General features: G+C 47.8%; 1 protein-coding gene across 2 annotated transcripts; it reads left to right on the top strand.

The window, feature by feature from the left end:
* The first annotated feature begins 107 nt into the window (after nt 1–107).
* On the top strand, nt 108–23,983 carry SNAPC4 (small nuclear RNA activating complex polypeptide 4). Of its 2 annotated transcripts, XM_064171494.1 has the most exons (23): nt 108–398; nt 1,797–1,843; nt 2,552–2,710; nt 3,240–3,365; nt 4,216–4,294; nt 4,866–4,947; nt 5,998–6,102; nt 6,545–6,617; nt 6,930–7,094; nt 7,317–7,464; nt 7,877–7,983; nt 8,249–8,343; nt 9,479–9,573; nt 10,540–10,625; nt 11,303–11,698; nt 14,139–14,228; nt 14,912–15,149; nt 15,871–15,941; nt 16,790–16,888; nt 17,122–17,149; nt 18,609–20,665; nt 21,887–22,017; nt 23,473–23,983. In XM_064171494.1, exons 1-22 carry the CDS (start codon nt 248–250, stop codon nt 22,004–22,006), a joined length of 4,617 nt encoding a protein of 1,538 aa, XP_064027564.1. In that variant the 5' UTR covers nt 108–247; the 3' UTR covers nt 22,007–22,017; nt 23,473–23,983. The 2 variants fall into 2 exon arrangements, with proteins under 2 accessions (XP_064027564.1, XP_064027565.1); XM_064171495.1 differs by lacking the exons at nt 14,912–15,149; nt 15,871–15,941.
* The last annotated feature ends 1 nt before the right edge of the window (nt 23,984 follows it).

The raw sequence follows: 23,984 nt of genomic DNA, 5'->3' as shown, positions 1-23,984 counted from the left end.
AGAGCGGCAGTCATTGGCCAGGGGGAGAAGGGCGGGCCCCAGCAGTCATTGGCCAGGGGGAGAGCGGCAGTGATTGGCCAGGGGAAGAGGGGCGGGCCCCAGCAGTGATTGGCCAGGGGGAGAGGGGCAGAGCGGCAGTGATTGGCCAGGGGGAGAGGGGCGGGCCCGAGCGGCCCAGACCCCGGCCCCGAGCCCGCGGCCCTGCCGTGTCCCGCTGGACGGAGCCGGCCCGGAGCCGCCGCCCGCCATGGAGGCCGCGCTGCCCCCCGCCGCTCTCGACCTGAACGCGGAGCGAGAGAAGATCCGGCGGGAGATAGAGGAGCTGGAACGGAGCTTGGAGCCCGGCGGAGCCAGCCTGGAGATGGCCGTGTCCGACTCTAGCCTTAGCTCCGCCACGGGTACGTTGGGGCGCGGGGCTGCCGCTCTGGCCCTCTCCGGTGCGCTGGCCGTGGAGACGCCTGTCTGGCGTGTCGGGGAGAGGCTCGCGTCCGTTAAGCCCGCCGGTTCTGCTGGTCGCTGCGCACAGGCGGTGCCGGGAAGGAATTTTGGAGGACTCGAGGCGGCTTCCCTCGGCGAGCAGGGCAGCGGCTGGCACCGCTCTTGGGCGTGTTTGCGTCGGGGAACCCACGCAGGCTAACGGGAGGGCTGAGAGAGCCTCCCGATGGAGGTTTCTAGTCGGGGCAGGTGGCGCCGAGCTGGCTCACGAAGCGTAGCAGCTCGCCAAATAGCCTTTTCCGCGCCGTTTGAATGGACGGCACAAAACTGCTGCGTGAGCCTCACTGCGTCTCCTAAAATTGAATGTTCAAAGCGAAGAGATGGTAACAGTCCAGGTTCTGTACCTGCGGTTGCTGTCACAAACACCTACCTGCGTGTTGATCATAGAATCAACCAGGTTGGAAGAGACCTCCAAGATCATCCAGCCCAACCTATCCCCCAGCCCTATCCAGTCAACCAGACCATGGCACTAAGTGCCTCATCCAGTCTCTTCTCGAAGACCTCCAGGGACGGTGCCTCCATCACCTCCCTGGGCAGCCCATTCCAATCTCTCTGTGAAGAACTTCCTCCTAACATCCAGCCTAGACCTACCCCAGCACATCACACAAGTCTGACTGACGTTAGAAATCTGTACCCACACTGAATGCAAACCCAAATACTGCTGAGGAGGGTTTAAGGGCTGTTAGATGCTTACAGAGTTCGTGGGTTCTGTTGGATTGAACTGTTCACCTGGCTGCACTCTCTGGAGCCTGTAATTTGCCATGACCAAGTTGCAGCTGCATTGATCTGTAGTTATCAGGAGCTGCTCTTTTTGTTCTTCCCTAGAACAAGAAAGCAATACATGAAAATGCATGCACAGAGTGTAACTCAATCTCGTTTTTACTTGCCATTATTATCACAGTATCATCAGGGTTGGAAGAGACCTCACAGATCATCAAGTCCAACCCTTTACCACAGAGCTCAAGGCCAGACCATGGCACCAAGTGCCACGTCCAGTCCTGCCTTGAACAGCTCCAGGGATGGTGACTCCACCACCTCCCCGGGCAGCCCATTCCAGTGTCCAATGACTCTCTCAGGGAAGAACTTTCTCCTCACCTCCAGCCTAAATCTCCCTGGTGCAGCCTGAGGCTGTGTCCTCTTGTTCTGGCGCTGGCCACCTGAGAGAAGAGAGCAACCATCCAAAAACTTCAATGGTCATGCCTGGGAGACTCATGTGCTTTATTCTGTGTGCCTTAATTGGGCTTGAATCCTGTTTTTAATCTCACTGCAGTCAGCATTTTTGCATTTGTGTTGTCTAACAGATGATGGTGAAGATGATGATGATGACTTGGATTCTCCAGCTGAAATGGTAACCATTTTCTCTTTCTAAGCACATCTTTTCTTCTGTCTGTTGAAGGGAGCAGAGGGAAGGGAAGTTTCACTCTCTCCTGGAGAAATCTGTCTTGGCTCCATAACTCAGAGGGATTAATACAGACCTGAAGAGTTAGTTACTCCTTGCCAGGACTTTGTTACTCACTGGAGTAGAGACTCATGTGAAAACCAGAGGCTGTGTGTTTAGTGCTTGTTACTGGAAACTTCACCTCCTGGGGAGGTCACTGAGAAATTGCCCATGAGAAATCATCATGTGAACAATAAATCTTTTGTTCTTCATACCTACAAAATGCTGAGTTTGTACTTGAGGAGAGAATTACTTCTGTGACTGCAGCATCAGTGCTGCTGCTTTGCAGTTTACTTCCAGTTTTGCATTTGGTGGCACAAGTTGATTGGCAAGGTTTGGAGTCAGACTTTGGTTCAGATAGCTGCAGGCTGAACTAAAGAACAGGGTGAACAGGAGCTGGGCAAGGTTTGGAACAGCCTCTGGAAGTTCAGAACAACTGCTGGGGGGAGACAAGCAGTTCTAAGACTCCATAGCTTTTGAAAGTGAGTTTTGAGATGTAATGGCAGTGTTGAATCACAAAATTAACTGCCTTAGGTACCTGCTTCTAAAGCAAGCAGTTTTCTCCCCCCATCAATTCCTTTTTCTTCTCACCCTCTAAAATGCCTTATTTTCTTCAAGGAAATGGGGAGGGGAGAGGACAGTAGTGATGATGACATTGAAAGCAGCCTGCCACAGGATCCAGAAACTTGCCTGCAGATAAACCATGTGTACCAGGAAGTCATCCAGGAAAAGCTTGAGGAGGTCGAGCTGCTTCTTGCACAAAACAGAGAGCAACAGGTGAGTGAAACAGGAGTAAAGTGCTTATTTCTCTGCTTTTCTAGGTTGCCATCTGGCATCTTCCTCTGTCCATAAATCCCTGTAAAACTTCCCAGAGCACTCCTAGTCCATCACAGGTACCAATGGAATCAGCTGCAGCCGCCACAGGCCTGTGTTCATATGTTGGTGCAGTCAGTGCTCAGCTTACTTGGCCAGGAGCTAGGTTCATTTTCTTCATGGCACTTCAGTGTCAGATGGCTTGACTGATGTTTCCATGTCTTATTATCACCAAAAGTGCTCCCACTGAGGTATTTTAGAGCTTATAATTTAGCTTCTTGTAGCCAGTTAGTGTTTGGGTTTGCTTTTTAACTGCCTGTAGTGCTATTATACAAACGCAGGGAGTTCCAAATCCTGCCTTTAACCCATACAGTTACAGTCTGGTGCTGCAGATTTGAGCTCTGCCTGGGATGTTTGTGGTGGCTTAACCACTGCTCTCTGCAATGGAGAATTTGAAGGAGATGCTAATTACTGGTTAATTCTTGTCTTGCAGAAAGAGCTCACGTGTGAGCTGAGTGGTCCAAAAATAGCAAAAGCAGGAGATGGTAGGAATCTACCAGCAAATATATTTTTGGGTCACTTTATGAAGCCATACTTTAAGGATAAAACAACAGGAATTGTAAGTAAATACAACTCAATTGCACCCTGATATGTTTCTGATAGATTTAAATTGTAGCTGTGTTATAAACTGTGTTGTCTTTCTGCTGTGGAACTGTGAGCCTCACTTCTTAGTTGAAGCTATCTCTTTTTTCTTTCCCCTCACTTGTTGCTTACTTACCCTCTTTTGGAAATGTTTGTTCATTCCCTGTCTGGCTGTGACATCTGCAGGTGAGTTCTGAGGAGAGGTGTTCCAGCCATGAGGCACTTGGACATTCTGATTTACAACTTAGCTTTGATTGTTTGTCTTCATCTCCACAATCCAATTTTATGCAGTTCTTTACTGTGCTCATTGAAATCTGATTGCCTTTGAAAAGGAGTTTCCTGAGGAAGGTATCACTGCTTTTTGTCATGTATTTTTAAAGGCTCACTAGCAGAAGGAGATGACTTCTGCCAGCTGTCACCATACATATATTAATGTAACATTCAGGCCAGGACTGTTAATTTTGCTATTAAATCCTAACTCAAGTTGGTAGCACATCATAAGGAGGAACCAATGTGCCCCCACGTTCAAAATGCTTCCTGACCCAACCACATCAGTTAGTGTGAGCAGAGCTGGCTCTGAGCTGAGTGTGCTGCATAACCATGGCCAAACTAACCTGCCTGAGGGATTTGTTTGTCTTTGTTTTCTTCATGTATTTGTCTTATGATCTGTGAGCTGGTGCTTGAAAAGCTAACTGAGCTGTTGGAATGTGACAGTTGGCACAACTTTCAGTTGCCAGTCTTTCTGTAGCAGGTCACATTAGAGTTCTAAGAAGAAAGAGCAACTTTTCTGCCTGCCAGACTCTTCCAATGTTTCTAACCTTCTCTAGGGCCCTCCTTCCAATGAAGACACCAAGGAAAAGGCAGCTCAGGGGATAAAATCCTTTGAACAACTGATTTCAACAAAATGTGAGTTACAGTATGAGCTGTAAGAGCTATAACAAATGTATATATTCATATTGTCAGTTCCTCCTTCTTATTTGCACTTAAACATCAACACTTTTGATGTTTCATACTCGATTTCAGACAGTTAAAAGTAAATGGGATGCTCTGTAAATTCAGTGAGTGATTAATGATTTGCATTTGTTTTGATGTATCCTAAAACACCTCCTGTGAGCACTCAAACCAGATGAGCTTGAACAAGGATGGTGCTCAGGTGAAAGAGATTCAAGGGACACTTACAGCTCTGAATGGTTACAGACACCAGGGTGATGAGCTTTATTTTCATCTCTTTGTAACTAAAACTGAGCAAGAAGCTGCAGCTTGCCCAAGTCAGACCTGCTGTAGTCATTGTGGTGGAGCGGAGGATCAATTTACCTACCCTCTAGTGGCTGCTTTGCCCAACACAATCGTAGCTGATGAAGAGGAGCTGCTATTGAAGACCTGGGGAGTGCTTTAATAGTGGTGCTACAAGCAGTGGCTCTCTCTTTTGACAGTGCTTTTGGACTGATCTGATTTTCAACTACCTTGTTTTGGCTAGGGAAAAGCAGGGAGAAGACTCTGCTGCAGAAGTCAATTGTAAGTGACCGCTTGCAGCGCCTGCTTCAGCCAAAGTTACTGAAGTAAGTACTGTACAAAAGTCTGTCTCCTGGTGAGGTTATACATGGAAGAAGGAAAGGATATGTGGAGAGATTCCACCTTCCTTCAGTCAGTTCTTGTTTTAACTGTTTGAGATTCACTAAGGTTACAAAACGTAGCAGCGTTGGGCCTGGGGGAGCTGCTCTGTGAATCACAGTAGTGATCTCAAACATCCCTGTCCTGTGTTCACCAGTGCAGAGGATGACACTGTTGTAGACAGCAGCATCTTTTGTTCTCTGTTGGTATCTCTATTATCTGTATGTGCATGTGGAACCAAAGAGTTCCTGCAATGCTCCAAAGGCTGCCTGCAATTTTCTGCCCATGAGTAACAGCATTCAGGCTGGGTTGTAACTGCAAGCATCTGGCAAGTGGAGAGGTTTGGTTTTGTATTGTGGCATTCTGTGGCCATTTCTTTCTTCCCACTGATAGAAAGGTAGAATTTCAAATAGCCTACAGGGCTTGAAGCTGAAATTGTGCTATTTACTGAGGTTTAGATGGGACCTAGGAAATACTTCTTCTTTGAAAGGGTTGTCAAGCCCAGGGAAGTGGTGGAGTTTCCATTCCCAGAGGGATTGCAGTGCTCTTGCAGATGTGGTGCGGAGAGAGATGGTTTAATGATGACCTAGCTGTGCTGGGTTAATGGTTGGACTCAAAGAGTTTAAAAGATCTTTTCCAGCCCAAATAATTTTGTGATTCTACAAGAACTGTGTGTCCAGTGAGAGATTTTTCTGCCTGGAGCTACTGTGGCCTGGCTTTGTTCTTCTCCTAGCAGTCATTGGTTCTCTCTGTAAACACCAAAACGATTAATCTGAGACCTCTTCTGCGTCAACGACTTGCATTGAAGGGGCAAAAAGAGGACAATGAGTGTGCCGTGTGGGAAGAGCTAGAACAACAACAGTGTTGTGTGGTGTGGAAATAAAGGTGAAGGGAAGAACAATGCTGATGGGGAACTCGGCTTTGCCATGTGTATTCTGCTGCCACTCACCTCGTTCTTATCTAGTCAGTGAAGTAACAACAGAAATGTCTTTGGACAGGATGAGTTACTGGAATCAGAAACTGGAGAAAGTCAAGACCGAAGTAGAGAAACAGATCTTGGAAAAGCAGATCAAAGAAGTGGAGCAAGAAATAGAGGCGATTAAGTGAGTTGTCTTTATCTTCTTGGTGAAAATAAGTTTCTTCTTGGAGTTTAACTCTTAAAATTCCCTCCTTTTCAAGCCCTTTCAGATAGGACATTGGAGAAAACTTAATTTCTGTTGGTTTGAAAGAGAAGCAAGTGCTGTTCAAACTGATCTCTGCAGAGTTTTGCTCATTGACATGTTTAGAGCAATGTGTTTTGATGCTGCATGAATTGTTTCTTCTGCTAAGCAGCATTGGCTTGTAGAGAGCTCTTTCAAGAAGAAAAGTGGTTTGGGGCAAAACCATGTTAAAGAGTCTGATGCTTTCAGGTAGTGAGTGTTTAGTTCTTTTGGAAGTCAGTGGCAGCTGGGAGGAATAAGATGATGAAGCAAGATCAAGAAGGCAAAGTGACTGCTGAATTAACCATTAATGAGTTTCTTTCTATCTCTGTACCTTCTGCTTTAGCAAACTCCCAGAAAGTGACTTGTTGGGAAGCAGATTCGATGAGCATGACTGGGAGAAGATTTCAAACATCCATGTAAGTTGGGAGGTCTGCTGGCTGTGGCTGATCACTGCTGCTGGCTGTGTCCTCTCTCTTGAGGATTACCTGCTCTGGTTTATTTTGCATCCACTGTTTCCATCTGGCATTCCTTAAAGTTGGCTTTTGTGTGATCTCAACATGTCAAGCACAGAAAATTGGATGTCACAGATTAAATTTGATTTACTTCTGGGAAAAGTGCAATAAGAAATACTTGGGATGCAAACTACATTCCTTGGCTCAGTGTTTTTTGCTGTCCAGATGTTTGGTCCCAGCTATTAAGACCAACCAAATGTTTGATGCTTCTTTTAGTTTGATGGACAACGAAGTTCAGATGAACTGAGGAAATTCTGGCAAAACTGGGAGCATCCAAGCATCAACAAAAAGGAATGGACTGAGAAGGAAATACAGAGGCTGAAGGAGATAGCTTCTAAACACCGTTGTCTGGACTGGCAGACAATAGCCCAGGAGCTGGGGGTAAGGCCAGCACCAGAGGTGTGAAGTCACTTAGCTGACTTTGTGGTGTCTAATGTCAATTCTCAGAAAGCACATTAATATTAACTTCTTGATAGTTAAAACCTTTCTGAGAAGAGTTCAAGGACAATACCTAAAAAAGTTTGGTACTTGAGCCTTGCTCTCATGCTTTTTATCCTCCTAAATCCCCAGCGACCTGAGTAGCTCTGTTTTCATTATATTAAGACAAACAGGACACCTTTCCAGTGCCTGCAGGAGTATCAAGTCAATAACAAAGACCTGAAAAGGAAGGAATGGACCAGAAGTGAAGATCAGATGCTGTTAGAGCTCGTTCAAAAGATGAGAGTAGGAAGTCATATCCCATACAAGAAAAGTAAGTGACCTACAAGTGAAAATGTCTTAATGTCTTCCTTTCACCCATGAAAGGTGTTTGTCCTTCTCTCAAGCCACTAAATATCCAAAGTCCTAAATCCAAACCTGTGAGTCCAACATCCATGAGTCAACCAACACTGAACCTGTCAGATGTGTACTGGAGCTGAAACCTTTCCTAGTTCCCAGCTGCTGGAAATGGATTTGCAGGGTCATTGAGTCTCATGGACAATGCTGTGATAAATAGCAACGTGTTGTGTGTGCCCTGCTCTTCCTGATCTTTTTGTGTGCCATTGCTTAAGTATTTAGGCTGAGATGTAAATGCTGTTTATGGCCATGACTGTTTGAGAATGCCACAAAGTGAAGGAAGAAGCCCTCTTTGCAATAGGCTTTAAATCACACCCTTGCATTTCTAGTTGCTTATTACATGGAAGGAAGAGATTCTGCTCAGCTGATTTATCGATGGACAAAGAGCGTGGACCCCAGTTTGAAGAAGGGCCCTTGGACAGCAGAGGAAGATGCTGTAAGCTGTCTTCTCTGATGGATAGAACTGCAGGGTTCAAAAGTGGGGAGGTGAAACTTGGGCTGCTGCATGGCTGCATACATCTGAGCTTAATAGTGGCACAAAGGGATGTAAAATGGACCACTGTGGGCAGTTTAAAAGTCAAGAGCGTTTAGAAGCTTTTGAGTGCTTCTGTTCAGAGATTTACAACATCTGCTTCTGCCACAGGCCTGCCAGGGTTTTGAGTGGTGAGAATTTCAGCTCTTGCTTTGTCTGATCAACACAGATGCTGTTGGCTGCAGTGAAGAAGTATGGGGAGCGTGACTGGTACAAAATCCGGACAGAGGTGCCGGGGAGGAGCGATGCGCAGTGCAGAGATCGGTATGGCCCTGAGAGTGGCAGGCTCTCAAGTTCAGTACACAGAGCCAGAACCAGGCAGCTGGTTCTACAAACATATCTGATTTGCTCACACCAGCCTCACTCTTAAGAAGTGTTTTGCAGAAAGTGGTGTTATGGTCTAGATCTAGTCCCTAATGTTGTCATAGAAGCATAGAGAATGAATTGGGTTTGAAGGGACCTCCAAAGCTCATCCAGTCCAATCTCCCTGCAGTCAGCAGGGACATCCTCCACTAGATCAGGCTGCCCAGAGCCCTGTTGAGCCTCACCCTGAATATCTCTGGGGATGGGGTCTCAGTCACCTCCCTGGGCAACCTGTTGCAGTGTTCCAGCACCCTCATGATGCAGAACCTTGTTCCTAACGTCCAATCTAAATGTGCTTTTCTCTAGTTTGAAGCCATTGCCCTCGTCCTATTACTGCAGGCCTTTGCAAAGTCTCTTTCACATCCTTCCTGTAAGCCCCCTTCAGGTACTGAAAGGCTGCTATTAGGTCTCCCTGGAGTCTTCTCTTCTCCAGGCTGAACACCTCCAGCCTATCCTCATAGCAGAGGTGTTCCAGCCCCTTGATCATTTTCATAGCCTCCACATAACCCTGCATTTCTAGTTGCAGAAGTCAGAGTTGAAATGGAGTTTGACAGAGAATTTGCTTTGCTGCCTGTGGAGTGCAGCTCCCTCAGCTGGGAATGATGTTGTTCAAGATAAAGCAAAGGGGTCATTAAGCATGAACAAGTGCATGCAGGGAGGGAGAGCTGACAGCCAGGTATTGTCTGTGCATCTGAAAATGGCCTTCACAGTCACTTCTTGTCACTGTGAACAGCACAATGAGCTGCTGAGCAATTTTCAGCCTTGGACTCAACTTCAGAAGACTGAGTACAGTATGGCCTAATTTCAGTGACCTGCTCTCCAGCTGCTTGTTGTAGTTCTCAATCATGTGGCCTAATGTTTTGGAGAACAAAGTGGTTGTAGCTGGGTTGAATTAAGGGAGCAGGGCTGGGACCCTTTACCCAGGAGAAAGACTGGAAAAGAATGTTGGTTTTGTTCAGCTTCAGAGTGTGCAGTGCTGAGTGGAACAGTACAAGCAGAATGAATGCTCCTTTAATGATTGTTTTTCATTTTGAAGGTACTTAAAAGCATTGCACTATGATGTGAAGAAAGGCAGATGGACTTTTGAGGAAGAGGAGCAGCTAATTGAACTGGTTCAGAAGCATGGCCTGGGTAAGCGTTTCTGTGCCTTGATCTTCAGCAGCTTAGAGAAGTGTTGTTAAGGAGTTTATCATTTCAATTTTCTCCTCTTTCATTTTAAGCCCTGCAGCTGGCACTAGCAGGCTCAGCTTCCTGCTGATGATTGCAGCTTTCCTTATGGTGTTTAGTCAGTGCTTGGGCATTCAGTCGTCGAGGGACTGTGTGGTAGAGTTATGTAGCTGTGTTAGGAAGGTGTCAGAGCTATGACCACTTGGAGGGGCAAGTTCCCTCTAAAACTGCCTGTGAAAGAGTTCTCTGAGTGTCCTGGGTTGAGTTGGATCTGCTGATTTGTGTTCAGAGCCATCCTGCTGTTGTGCAGTGCTGCCTGGAACAAGTTCTCATGGGGCTTGAAGCTCAAATTGTAACAAGAGGCTTCCTGTTCCAGTTGCTGCTTCTGGTTTCAAATTTTGGGGTGCTGGACTTTTCCATAGTGCTGGCTGCAGCATGCTTGGGTGGGAGGGACCTGTTTAATTGCTGTCTTCTGCTGCTGCTTCTGCTAAGGTAATTGTACAGTGTGATCTCATTAAACTCCTTATCTCAACTCAGGGTTGAGGTTTTTTTGTGTTACCTTCTCTTCCCTCTGTGTGTGGGGCTGGGGGCTCACTTGGCAGAGTGGGCTGTGTTAACCCAGGGCACTGAGATGACTTCCTTGAACAAACAGAAGCTTTTCAACATCAGTTCAAGCTTTCTTCTGTGTCCTCTCTTACTGTTGCCAGGAAGTTCTGTTCCAGATTTCATCACTGGTTCATTTTTGGTAGTTTCTAACTTGAGCTGAGTGTGTAGCAGCAGAGTCTGATCGAAGAGCACTAATGAGTAATAAGGCTTTGAGATCCATTCACATAGTAACTGCCTTGTACAAGGAAAGGTCTAATGTGTGAATAATGCTCTGCACTGACAAGACCTTGTTGCATTCATAGCTGTGCTCTGCATCCTTTTTAGGTCACTGGAGTAAAATAGCTTCTGAGCTGCCCCATCGGACTAGCTCCCAGTGTCTAAGCAAGTGGAAGCTCATGATTGGCTCTAAGGTATTGCATAAAATCCTGCAGTGTCTCCACCCCATGTCTATAATTAAGATTCTCTAAACTATAAAAGCAAACAAAATGTGAAATCAATGCAGAAGTTGGCAGGGATTTCACACAATGTGTGGTGCCCTGATTTTTGGTGCCTTAAAGCAGCCTTTCTTCTGAAGTTGATTTGCTCTACATTTGCATACTATCCAGAATTCCTTGACTGCCTTCAAGTGCCTGTAATGATGGGATTATATGTAGGTTGTTCAGGTGTGTACCTGGTATGAGTTCCCAGTTTTGGTCTCAGGCACTCCAGGAATTCTGTCTGTTTCAGACCACATTAAAGGTGCAGTCTTGTTTCCATGGGCAGAGCAGCTGCTCTGATTGAAAAGCCTCAATGTGTTGAGATGGGGCAGCTGTGCTTAGTTTGTATTTCCTCCTGCACCAGTTCTCAACACAACCTTGTCCCTATCTGTAGTTTTCCTTTGAGTACAAGAGACTAAACCAATACAAATCTGAGCCAGATTTTCAGCTGCACTGGATTTACATAGTCTCAGCAGAAATGAAGTCTGGTTTGGAAGCTACATTTTACTGATAGGATACTGCCTCGTGAGACTTTGTAACTTAGTGTTTGGAGAGATGGATGAGTCAGGGGTGAACACTGCCTAAAACTTGTCTGTGCTTTCTTTGGGAAGAATAAATGCAGGCCAACAAAACGCCAACACGTGGAAGAAAGTTCTAGCTCTTCAGAAAGCAGCAGTGAAGATGTTGAACTGGACTTGGCAGACAGCTCAGAGGAGGAGACAACAAGCAAGAAGAAGAAACCTGTGTTTCCCAGCATTGATTTGTGGGTACCCACATGGACAGATACACAGGAGTCAAAGAAAGGAAGATACCAAACTCCATCCCTTTTCTCTCCTGCGAGTGCTGGTACCCAGAGCAGCAGCGACGAAGTTTCAAGAGCAGCACATAATGGAGACAAGAGCAGCACTGCTGATAAATCATCAGAGCTGAACACCCTCCTGAGGGGCATTGCACGACCACATTCAACAGACATTGTTGTGAAGAACCCAGCAGAAGTTCTGAGCGAGGTGAGGCCTGGGATTCTTAGTCTCTTCTTGGTGGCACTGGAGCTTAGCTCTTGAGCAGCCTGGGAAGTGGACAGGGATATGGAGATACTGGAGCATGTCCAGAGCAGGGCCAGGAGGATTCTCAGAGGGCTGCAGCAGCTCTGCTGTGAGCACAGACTGAAAGAGTTGGGGCTGTGCAGGTTGGAGCAGAGGAGGCTCCCAGGTGACCTTGTTGTGGCCTTCCAGTATTGGAAGTGGGCTACAAAAAAGCTGGGGAGGGACTTTTTAGGCTGTCAGGGTGTGACAGGACTGGGGAGAATGGAGCAAAGCTGGAGGTGGATAGGTTCAGACTGGACGTGAGGAGGAAGTTGTTGAGCATGAGAGTGGTGAGAGGCTGGAATGGGTTGCCCAGGGAGGTGGTTGAGGCCCCACCCCTGGAGGCATTTAAGGTCAGGCTGGCTGAGGCTGTGGGCAGCCTGATCCATAGATCAGGGTGTCCCTGGGCATGGCAGGGAGGTTGGAACTGGATGATCCTCGTGGTTGCTTTCAACCCTGACTGATTCTATGATTCTAAGTGCAGTGAAGAGAATATGTGATGAGAAGACAGCAAAATCTTTTATGCCTCTCTGGGCTGCTTTCTCTCTGTGCCATTGGGTGGTGCTGTGGGAAGCTGAGCTGTGACATTAAGCAGAAGTTTCTAGCACTGCCTCCCCATGCGTTGCCTAGCAGGCAGCAGTGTTCTTAGCTGCATATAGGCTCATAGGAACAGAACTTGGGCAGATCTTCATAAAGCAGAGCAGTCCAGTGAACTGTGATGTCTCTCTGCCTTGGTGACTGGGGTGTATTGGCTTAGAGTTTGGAAGAATTAAGTTCATTGGCTGATTCTGAGCTGAGTTTTCACCTCAAGTCAGATACTGAAACAGCACAAAGCCTCCTAGCACATTTTTGCAGGAAAAAAAATACTTCTCAGGAAAATAGCAAATGTTTAAACTTGATATGTCACCTTTGAAATGTTTTCATTAAATGATACTATAAAATGTGATTTTGTAATGATGAAATTCTGAGGTCTGTATTGTGTCCAGTAGTGCATCTAGTTCAGTATCAGTAGAAGGACACAGAGCTGCTGGAGGAGGACTCAAAGGCTGGAGCATTTCTGCTCTGAGGACAGGCTGAGGGAGCTGGAGTTGCTCAACTTAGAGAAGATTCTGAGAGGACCTTAGAGCTGCCCTACAGTACTTGAGAGGATCCTACTGCCAGTCTGGAGGAGGACTTCCCATGAAGATCTCTAGAGACAGAACAAGGAGGAATGGTTAGAAGCTGAGGGACAGCAGGCTTAGACTGGATTTAGGAAGTAGATCTTTGGTAGGAGGATGGTGAGACTCTGCAACAGGCTGCCCGGGGAGGCTGTGGATGCCTCCTGCCTGGGGGTGTTCAAGGCCAGGTTGGATGCTGTGTCTAGTAAAGAAGTGTTGCTGCCCATGGTGGGGAGGTTGGAGTAGATGATCTCTGAGATCCTTTCCAACCTGAGCCATTCTAGGATTCCATGAGTCTGTGATAAATTGCTCTTGAAGCTCATAGAAGCAAAATTGTGACTTCTGTGCCCAGAATTGCTCCTCTGCCCTGGACTGCAGGGCCAGTTGCAGCAGTGACACTTCCCTTGATTACAGAAGGGATGTGTTCTGGGGGTTATGGGATGTGAGGGCTGTGAGTGCTTGTCTGGTGTAAGCAGATCCAGACACAGCATCATTTTACTGTTAAAAGTTTAGGGAAGAGTCAGTGGCTTTTGCAAACCTCTTCCTATGTAATGCTGAGACAAAAAGTGCAAAGAGAATCGTGAGGTTGTTTAGCCTGGAGAAGAGGAGGCTCAGGGCAGAGCTCAGTGCTGTCTACAACTACCTGAAGGGAAGCTGTAGCCAGGTGGGGTTGGGCTCTTCTCCTCGACAACCAGCAATAGAACAAGGGGACACAGTCTCAAGTAGTGCCAACGAGGTCTAGGCTGGATGTTAGGAGGAAGTTGTTGCCAGAGTGAATGATTTGCATTGGAATGGGCTGCCCAGGGAAGTTGTGGAGTCACCATCCCTGGAGGTGCTGAAGCAAAGCCTGGCTGGGGCACTTAGTGCCATGGTCTGGTTGACTGGGTAGAGCTGGGTGCTAGATTGGACTGGCTGAGCTTGGAGCTCTCTTCTGACCTGGTTGATTCTGTGATCCAGTCAGTTCTGACCCTCAGCCTGGGGTTCTGTAGATACTCCACACAAAGGCCTTTCCAAACCAGACATTTGGTGGTGCCATAAGGCGCAGAGGCTGAATGTTAGGTCTGTGCTTCAGGGCTGATTTCCTTTCATAAGATACTCTCAACAGCAGGAATGCTGCAAACATTTCTACCTTCTGTGTATCGTCAGTGCAAATAATTTGCTGTGAGGTCTCTTCCCTTTCATCTTTTCTTGTATGCTTTTGTCTTAAGGCTTCAAGATGTGGGAAGCAAGTGCTGCGGGTTACCGTGGAGGACGTGAGGAGAGTATTAAGACGTAACACTTTCTTCCAGGGGAAACTTGTGAGTGTCTCTTCTGTCTTGTCTACTTTTTGTGATGTGAGCACTGCTAGGCTGTGTTTAGTGGGAAGTGCTTTCTGATGGAAGCACAAATCCCCTTGCACTGTAGTCGCAAGGGGAAGAACTCAACCATTTTCATTTATCTTTTCCGTAACTCCCCCATGAGCATTTTCTCCTGGGAGAATACTGCATCTAGTTGGGGCTCTTCAGCCTGGAGAAGAGAAGGCTTCGAGGAGACCTTGTAGTAGCCTTCCAGTGTCTGAAGGAGGCCCTACAGGAAGACTGGGGAGGGACTATTGACAAGGTCTTGTAATGACAGGACAATGAGTACTGGGCTTAAACTGGCAGAGAGGAGATTGAAAGTGGATGTTAGGAAGAAGTTCTTTACAGTGAGGGTGGTGAGACACTGGCACAGGTTGAGGGTGGTGAGACACTGGCAGAGGTTGCCCAGGTTGGATGTGGATCAAAGATCACATTCTGTGCTCCACAACCTCCCTGGAGGTGTTCAGGACCAGGTTGGATGAGTCCTTGAGTGACCTGTTCTAGTGGGAGGTGTCCCTGCCTGTGGCAGGGGGTTGGAACTGGATAAGCTTTGAGATCCCTTCCAACCTGAACTGTTCTATGATTCTATTCATAGTAGAATCTTCCTAACTGGAAGTCTTAATTGTGTATTTGTTCATGCACAGCAATCAAAGATACTAAAGCCACCTGCCCTTCTAACAAAGCCATCTGGAGGTTGTGCAGCTGGCCAGAAGCCTCAGGGGCTGCAGAACACCACAGAGAAGGTTTATCGGCAAGAGAGAGAGCGACTGAAAAGGATGAGACTGGACAGAAAGCTCCTCATGGCAGTGACACCTTGGGTGGGCAATGTGCTCCTGCCGTACACCTTGCAGGCTGGGAAGCTGGCATTTCAGCATACAAAAGGTAGAGGTGACCCAGCAGAAGCACAGCATTAACCAGGTTGGAAAAGACCTCTGATGTCATTGGGTCCAATCTGTCACCTAACCCTTCTAATTAACTAACCCACGGCACAGAGTGCCTCATCCAGCCTCCTCTTAAACATGTCCAGGCATGGGGGCTCCACCACCTCCCTGGGCAGCCCTTTCCAATGGGCAGTCGCTCTTGCTGTGAAGAACTTCCCAATGTCCAATCTAAACCTGCCCTGGCACAGCTTGAGACTGTGTCCTTTTGTTCTGTCACTGTTTGGGAGAAGAGACCAACCCCACCTGGCCACAACCTCCTTAGAGGTAGTTGTAGAGAGCAGTGAGGTCTGCCCTGAGCCTCCTCTTCTGCAGGCTGCACACCCCCAGCTCCCTCAGCCTCTCCTCAGGGCTGTGCTCCAGGCCCCTCACCAGCCCTGGTGCCCTTCTCTGGACACATTCCAGTACCTCAACATCTTTCTTAAATTGAGGGGCCCAGAACTGGACACAGCACTCAAGGTGTGGCCTGACCAGCACTGACTATAGGAGCAGAAGGACTGCCCTGGTCCTGCTTGCCACACTATTCGTTATACAGGCCAGGATGCCTTTGGCCTTTTTGGCCACCTGGGCAGGGACAGAACTCTCCTGCTTTTTGTCCTTGCTTTCCAACACCTTCTTAGTGAGTGCCCTGCTGATACTGATGGTGGATTTTTTTTTTGTTCTAGCTGATGCTATTCAAGAGAAGATGAAGTCAGTCAGCCTTGCAAGCACTCCTCTCTTCACACTTTTCATTCAGGTGGGTTTAATAGCATTATCATAGAATCACTCAGGGTTGGAAGGGACCACAAGGATCAGCAATTTCCAACCTCCCTGCCATAGGCAGGGACACCCTACCCTATAGCAGGCTGCACACAGCCTCAGCCAGCCTGACCTGAAACACCTCCAGCCATGGGGCCTCAACCTGGGCAACCCATTCCAGGCTCTCACCACTCTCATGCTGAATTACTTCCTCCTCACCTCCAGTCTCAATCTCCCCACCTTCAGCTTTGCTTCGTGCCCCCCAGTCCTGTCACTCCCTGACAGCTTAAAAAGTCCCTCCCTATTTTTGTAGCCCCCTTCAGATCCTGGAAGGCCACAAGAAGGTCACCTGGGAGCCTCCTCTTCTCCAGATAGCACAGCCCCAACTCTTTCAGTCTGTGCTCACAGCAGAGCTGCTGCAGCCCTCTCAGCATCCTCCACATCCTTCTTGTCATAGGGGCTCCACAACTGGATGCAGTACTCCAGGGTGGGATCTCACCAGAGCAGAGTAGAAGGGGACAGGCACCTCTCTCAACCTGCTGGCCACAGCATTACCTGCATTTCAGGCAGTGCTAGTCTTTATTTCTGTATTTGATGCTTAAATGATTTATCTTTGTTTCCTAAACAAATCCCTTTTAATTACTGGATTAATCTGACCTCCTGGCTTTTGGATGATGGTTCTTCAATAAATCCTGCATCCAAAATCTAATTCTGTCAGGACTTTGAATGTAAAAATGTCCTCAGAATCTTGCTTGTGAAGCTTCTCTCTTCCATCTGTTATTGTCACTGGCCCTACCAGAACATTTTTGTTGTCAGTTAAATTTTAATGCAGTTCTCATCTCATAGCTCTTTCAGATTGATACCAAGGGCTGCATGAAGGTCATCCGTGAGAGAAGGCTGAAGCAGGCAGAGTTGGTTCAGGCTGACACAAGAAGGCCTCAGCAGGTATTGTCCATGTTCTCTTTCCAAGCTTTTCCCACTGAAGCAGACATCTTTAACTGTGTGACCAGTAGTGTTCTCTGTCCACCTGTGCTACCACTTTGTTTTGGCTCAGAAGCACAATAAAATGCTGGCCCCTTGTATGTGACGTTGGCAGGTGTGGGTTTAGTTCACATCTGTGCTGATTTAATGATCTTTAGAGATCTCAGAAGTATAATTTAATGTTATTTTTTTTGCAGGCTTCCCAAAATGTGGAGACTTCTTCAGGTACCTACCAGAACATTTATTTTGTGATGTGCAGGAGCTTTTACTTAGCTCATCACCATTCCGTTCATGATCAGTGTAACTGAAGGAGAGCCTGTGGCACAAACCTACATTTGTCATGCTCCTTTTGCCCAGCTCTTGCATCTTTCAGTTACTGCCTAAACATGTTACCCTTTGGTAAGGACTGGAACAAGCACTGAAGGGCTGTGGGACCAGTGGCACTGGGCCATCAGTTCTGTCGGCTGTCGCTGCCAGGTGTTTCTCCAGCAAGGTTCTGGTTGTAGTGAAATGGATTCATAGAATGGTTTAGATTAGAAGAGATCTTAAAGATCATCCAGTTCCAACCTCCTTGCCATGGGCAGGGACACCTCCCAGTAGCCCAGATTGCTCAAGGCTACAAGGATGAAGGGCTATGAGGATGATTAGGGGACTGGAGGGCATGGCTTATGAGGAGAGGCTGAGAGACTTGGGACTTTTTAGTCTGGAAAAGAGAAGACTTAGAGGGGATTGGATAAATGTTTATAAGTATCTGAAGGCTGCCAGGAGTGGGGGGACAGGCTCTGCTCACCGCTCCCTGGGATAGGACAAGGACCAGTGGGTGTAAATTGCAGCAACAGGTTCTGCCTCAACACAAGGGGGAACTTCTTTACTGTAAGAGTCACAGAGCACTGGAACAGGCTGCCCAGAGAGGCTGTGGGGTCTCCTCCTATGTAGACTTTCAGGGTGTGTCTGATGTGTTCCTCTGTGATCTGTGTTAGATAGGATTGTCCTGCTCTGGCAGGGGGGTTGGACTCGATGATCTCCTTGGGTCCCTTCCAACCCCTAACATCTGCCATCCTGTGCAGGCCTCTTACAGCCTGGTCTTGAACACCTCCAGGAAAGGGGCATCACAACCTTCCTGGGCAACCTGTTCCAGTGTCTCACCACCCTCACTGCAAAGAATTTCTTCCTAATATCCAGTCTCAATCTCCCCTCCTCAAGCTTCCATCTGTTATTTCTTGTCCTATCACTACAAGCCTTTGTAAAAAGTCCCTTCCCAGCTTTCTTGTAGCCCCCTTCAGGTACTGGAAGGCTGCTATAAGGTCTTCCTGGAGCCTTCTTTTCTTCAGACTGAACAGCCCCAACTCTTTCAGCCTGTCTCCAACTAAAAGCCCAGTTCCTTGTCATCCTGGCTGCTGTCCATGGACAGTTCTTCCTGTGCACTTTTAAAGTGCATTGCTAGCCCTTGTGTGATTTCTGGGGGAAATTCCATCATTACTGACCAAGTCTGCATTAGTTACCTGAAGGATGTAAGGGCTGGGATTGATTAAATCAAGACTATAGCATTGTAGGAACTCTCACAAACAGCAGTTTTGCTGCTTCCCATGCAGGGAACTTGATATTTGAATAGCTGAGGAATGGCTTTGGAAAACAATGTTCAGTCTTTTGAGTTGTCCTTAATCTTATTTCACTTCCTCCACAGGCAATTCATCACAGCCTGGTACTCAGAGGAACTCCCTCAGGGGCATACCAAAGAGTGCTGTCAGGAGACCTGCTGTCTCTGAGAGCAGCACTCCTGCCACACAGGGAGCTCCTCCAGCCCAAGTGCAAAGGCACAAGCCTAAAACTGTCTCGGAACTGCTGAGGGAGAAGCGGCTCAGGGAATCCCAGGCTAAGAAAGCTACAGGGAAGGCAGTATTTGTTACTCCACAGGTGCTGGTTTCAGGGCCTCTGATAATCCAGAGCCCACCACAGCAAATCATTCCTTCTGCACAAGCAGGGAGCAAACCTGGAGCAGTTGGTTGTACAAATAGCCAAGTACAGTGTGTACCAGCTCCACTGCCAGCATTCACTTCTGTTGCAGGTTCAACTTCTACCACTGCTGTGCTTGAAAACCATTCCTCATCAGTACCAGAAAGTGGGAAAAACCTTGGTTCCTCACAAGGGACAGAGGTACAATCCAATAAGGAAATAAAAGACAAAGCTTTGGAAAGTAGCTCTGAAGGAGGGGCAAATCCAGCTGCAGCAGAGAAGGCCCCAGATCAGAGAGGGTGCAATGGTCAGGTGCTAGCTGGTAGCTCAGCTCCAGTAGTGTTGCAAAACCAAGCTTTTGTGCCACATCAGATTACAGTGATGCCTGTTGGCATTGATTCTGGCACCAACAAATTACCAGTGACTGCACCAGTTGCCTGTAAGATGAGCAGAAGTGAGCCACAACAGAGACCAGTCAATCTGCTGCCTGCTGTTGTAACTCCCCAGACTGGTTCACATTTGATTCCCAACAACATCCTGCCCTTCACCTGGGTTGTGATGCCACAGGCTTTGCTCCCCACTGCTGTACAAACCGTGGTGGGTGTTCCCCAAGGACTGCCAGCTGCTGCTGTCAGAAGTCCATGTCGGACCACTGTGACTTCCAGCGGCAGCCCTTCGAGCTCAGCAGTGCCTCCTGTGCCAGCTGGAGCAAATCTGCCTCAGCCCAGCAGCGCAGAGACTAAAGCAGGCAGTGCCCAGCCAGCAGCGGCAGGGCCTTTGGGAAGGGCAGCTAACCACTCCACAGCTCTCCTACCTGTGACCTCAGCCAGTCCTGGATGTGCCACAGCAGCCACTGTTTCTTCTGCAGCAGCTACATGTTCAGGTGGCTTCTCCAAGACTTCTGACTCCCCTGCAGCTCAGACTGCTCCTCCAGCTGATGCACCAAGCTTGTGTGCTGTGCTGCTGCCACAACCACAGCTGTCTGCCAGCGCTCAAGGGACTGATTCCCAAGGTGCATCGAATCTCAGTAGCTTGGGAAAGAGCCATGACTCCAGTGCAGCTTCCAATCCAAGCATCATCACAAAAGGGATCATGCTCCAGCCAGGAGCAGTCACCCAGAACAGTGTCCCAAGGAACTCGAATAGCTTTGCTGCACGAGCAGTGAAAAACAGACCTATTGCCTCCAAACCTCCGAGCACGCAGCCTGCCGATGCTCCAGCCCAGCCAACCACTTCCAGTGCAGAAAAGAATCTGCTTGACTTCAGCCTCATTTCCCTGGAAGCCGAGGGGCTAGTGAAGGAGTGGCTGAGTGGGAAGCAAGGTGTCCACGTACCCCCACTGCAAACTAGGTTGCCTTATCTGCCACCTTTTCTGTGCAACTTAAAAACCCTCTCAAAGCTGCTTCTGCAGAAAGCGGCTCTAGAAGAGCAAGCAGCATCTCTTCTGCCTTCTGGTGCCAGTCAGGGTGAGGGCACTGGGCTTGATTTGCAGGCCATTGGAGACCTGGTGCAGCAGAAACTCGGTGATAACCCTGCTTACCTCCTGTTGAAAGCCAGATTCCTAGCAGCCTTTACGCTCCCAGCTGTGCTAGCAACTCTGCCTCCTCCAAAAATGATGACAACTCTGTCCACCATGAGGAATCAGTGTGAAGAGAGTGATGAAGAAGAGTGGCAGAGTGAGAAGGAAGCGTCTGACGAGGAGAGTGATGGGAATGAATCTGCAGGTGAACAGTCAGATGGGAGGTCTGATGATGAGCCCAGAAACAAAGATGCTGATTTACTATATCAGGTAAAGCAGAGGTGCAGAGACTAAAAGCAGAAAGTTACTGCCAGCTAAATAGTCCACTGGAATCCAAGGTGAACTCCTCACTGTTCTGAAGCGTGGCAGAGATGGCCTTTTGAGTAGGCAGTTTGGCAGCTGATGAAGTGAAAAGCTCAGCTGTGAGCCCTGAGCCTTCACAAGGATAAATGTCTGTGCTTTATGTAGCACATTAAACTTCACAGTCCCTGCAAGTGGGTATCAAAGCTCCTTTCCTTTTAACACTTTAGAATCTGCTGCAGTGACTCTTGTGGTTTGGAAAGCAGACCCTTATTCTTCACCAGATGTGTCCTTTAGTTCCACATAATGCCAGGGGAATTCTGTTTGCTCCTGTTGCCATTTGATATCTTCATCCCACATTACAGGACTAGAAGTTACTGGAGTGTGAGGATCAATGTAAGCCAACCTAAACCACTCATTTTTGAACTAAATCCACTACTGCCCTGCACTGTTTGTGCAGAGCATGCCAGGAAGTTGTGCAGCTCAGCCTTGCATTTCAATTCATTGTGGCTCCAAACTAAACAAAACAAAACAGTAATAAAGATGAATAAACAAAGTAAATGGCCTGTGGGTACAGAAAGATGGCAAAGCTGCCCAGAAAATCAGAGCTTTCCCATAGGAAGCCAGCACTTCCCTTTTGTTTTGGCTCTGACTTTCACATTTGGAGCAAGTTCAGTGTATTCTGAACTGTCCAAATTCACCAGCAGTTGTTTGCTGCCTGCCTCTGTCCTGTGTCATCTGCCACCAGACTCTTTCCCATTCCTTTTATCAACACCATAGCCAAGTTGTTTTGCTGTAAAATGTTTGTGGTAGGGGTTATAATCTGTGAAAAACCAGAAGTTTGTGCTGACCTGTGCTGTCTGGGGCAGTGTCTGGCTCCAGCAGTGGAAACTAAAGTGTCACACAACCTCCCTAATGAATGGTTCTGCCCAGATAGAAAATACAGCAGGAATTGCTCTGCTTTGGTAGCAGAAACAGAAAGAAACATCAGCGTTGGCTGAGGGTTTAGCTCTGAAGACTTGAGGGTGTTGTGTGCTCAGTGTGACAGTGGTACCAGAATGTCAGCCCATGCTTAGTTTTGAAGGCAGATAGAAGGGTTTGGTAATCTTGCTGAGTTCTCTAAAATGAAAAGCTGGCTTGAAAGGGTTCTTTTGCAGTTGTGGTGCTGACAGTCTTCTGCTTACATTGCAGGGCATGGGAGCTGAAGAGAATGCTGCACAGTCTGCCTTGGGCTCCTGCACTGAGGTGGCTGCTGGCAGTGCTCCTCTGATCAGAAGGAGTGCCCGCCTCAGGAAAAGGAGGAGGATCTGAGGAGGAAATGTGTTAGTAGCTACTCAGTGAATCCTGTACTTCTTGCCTGAGAAGAGAACCTGAAATATTTGTCTGTGGTACAGCTTAGTGGCTCATGACCCTAGGAAAGGACTGAAATTGTCTCACTTTTCTTCCCCTAGGAGACAGAGTTCTGCTGTCACCCATTAATCACAGGCTAAGCCTAAAACTTTGACTTTCAGGGGGAGGGAAAGTTGATATCTGTGTGATAGAAGAGTATACAAAAGGCTTTTAGCCCATGCTAGTGCCTGCTGGTAGCACTCTACAGGCTTGACTGCTAAAATCAGACCAGTAGAGGGTCATAATTGGTGGGCCAAGGAAGCCTGGGCAGCTGCTGCTGAAGAGGAGATTGTGTGTGAGGCTAAATGCTGCAGCAGAAGCTGAAGTAAATTTTGCTGTAGATTGCAGCAGGCTGATGAGATGTCCATGCTCAGGGTTCTGAGGTTGTCTCTAGATCCTGGGCAGGCAGTGGCAGCTCTCTGTGTGGTTTTCCCTCTGTGGCCTGGCTTGTGACCCTTGAAGAATAATAGAAGAAGGTGGTGGGAAGCTGGGGCTTATGCCCAGTGGTACTTCACAGAATGCCCAGTGTGATGAGCCTGGAAGTGACCTCTGGAGATCATCCAGAACAACCCCTTTGCTAAAGCAGGGTCATCCACAGCAGCTTGCCCAGGATCACAGTACCCAGCTGGGTTTGGAATCTCTGCAGAGAAGGAGACTCCACAACCTCTCTGGGCAGCCTGCTCCAGGGCTCAAACACCCTCACAGCAAAGAAGCTTTTCCTTATGTTTCAATTGAACATCTTGGCTTCCAGTTTCATAGAATGATAGAATCAGCCAGGTTGGAAGAGACCTCCAGGATCATCCAGTCCAACCTAGCACCCAGCCCTATCCAGTCAACTAGACCATGGCACTAAATGCCTCATCCAGTCTTCTCTTGAACACCTCCAGGGGCAGTGATCCCACCACCTCCCTGGGCAGCCCATTCCAATGCCAATCACTCTCTCTGGGAAGAACTTCCTCCTGACATCAAGCCTATACTTCCCCCAACACAGCTTGATGCTGTGTCCCCTTGTTCTGTTGCTGGTTGCCTGGGAGAAGAGACCAACCCCCACCTGGCTACAACCTCCTTTCAGTTAGTTGTGCCTGTTGCCCCTTGTCCTGGCACTGGGCACCACTGTGAAGAGTCTGGCCCCAGACTTCCCAGGAGTTTGTCTTTAGCACATCATCTCTGAACAACTTTGTGAGTTGTTTTTCCCCCCTCTGTGGCTTAATTCCCCTATGTGTATAACAGCAGAGCTTCTGTAGGGTACAGCTCTCTGACACCTTCGTATTTGTTGAGGCTTTTGGTGAAGGAGAGCGAAGATGAAGGATGTTTGATTTGCATTTGTCAGACATTCCAAACTCATGCAAGTGCTGTGGCTAACTGGAGTTGTTGGTGCTTTGTTACAGGAGTCACTTGGATGAGCACTGCCTCCCTACGTGGCAGTTAGGAGAACTCTTTGCACTACTCACTTTTAATGCTTCCACGGCACTGACCAGCCAGACCTGAGGAAGAGAGGGAAAATAGCTGGACTGGTTTTCCCATCACCTGGCAAACTGTCTGCACCTTGAGACAAGCTGCAAACAGTGAAACAAAACCACTGGAGGAAAATCTTTCAGGCCTAGACTAGCACCTGCCACGGGTGCCCTGGGTGAAGGTGGTTGGAGACCTGAGGGGAAGCAGCACCGATGGTTATTTATTTCCTTTTCATGTCAGCCCCTATTTATGTCAGTGTTTATCCACCTTCAGAATGCCTTGTCCTTTGGGTGGGTTTGTTTTCATTCAGTGCTGTGACAGTGGTTTTGCTCCGTAGCTAACTGACTGGATGCTGCTGAATGAGCAGCAGCTTCATTTTGTATCCAAAAATGAGCCTGGAGGATTTGTTGGAAATACAGATGTTTTATTTTTCTCACTTAAAAAT

This window comes from Pogoniulus pusillus, chromosome 35, assembly GCF_015220805.1.
Source record: "Pogoniulus pusillus isolate bPogPus1 chromosome 35, bPogPus1.pri, whole genome shotgun sequence".
NCBI classification, from domain to species: Eukaryota; Metazoa; Chordata; class Aves; order Piciformes; family Lybiidae; genus Pogoniulus; species Pogoniulus pusillus.
Note: the sequence above shows the minus strand (reverse complement) of the source record. Positions and strands in the feature narration are given on the sequence as shown.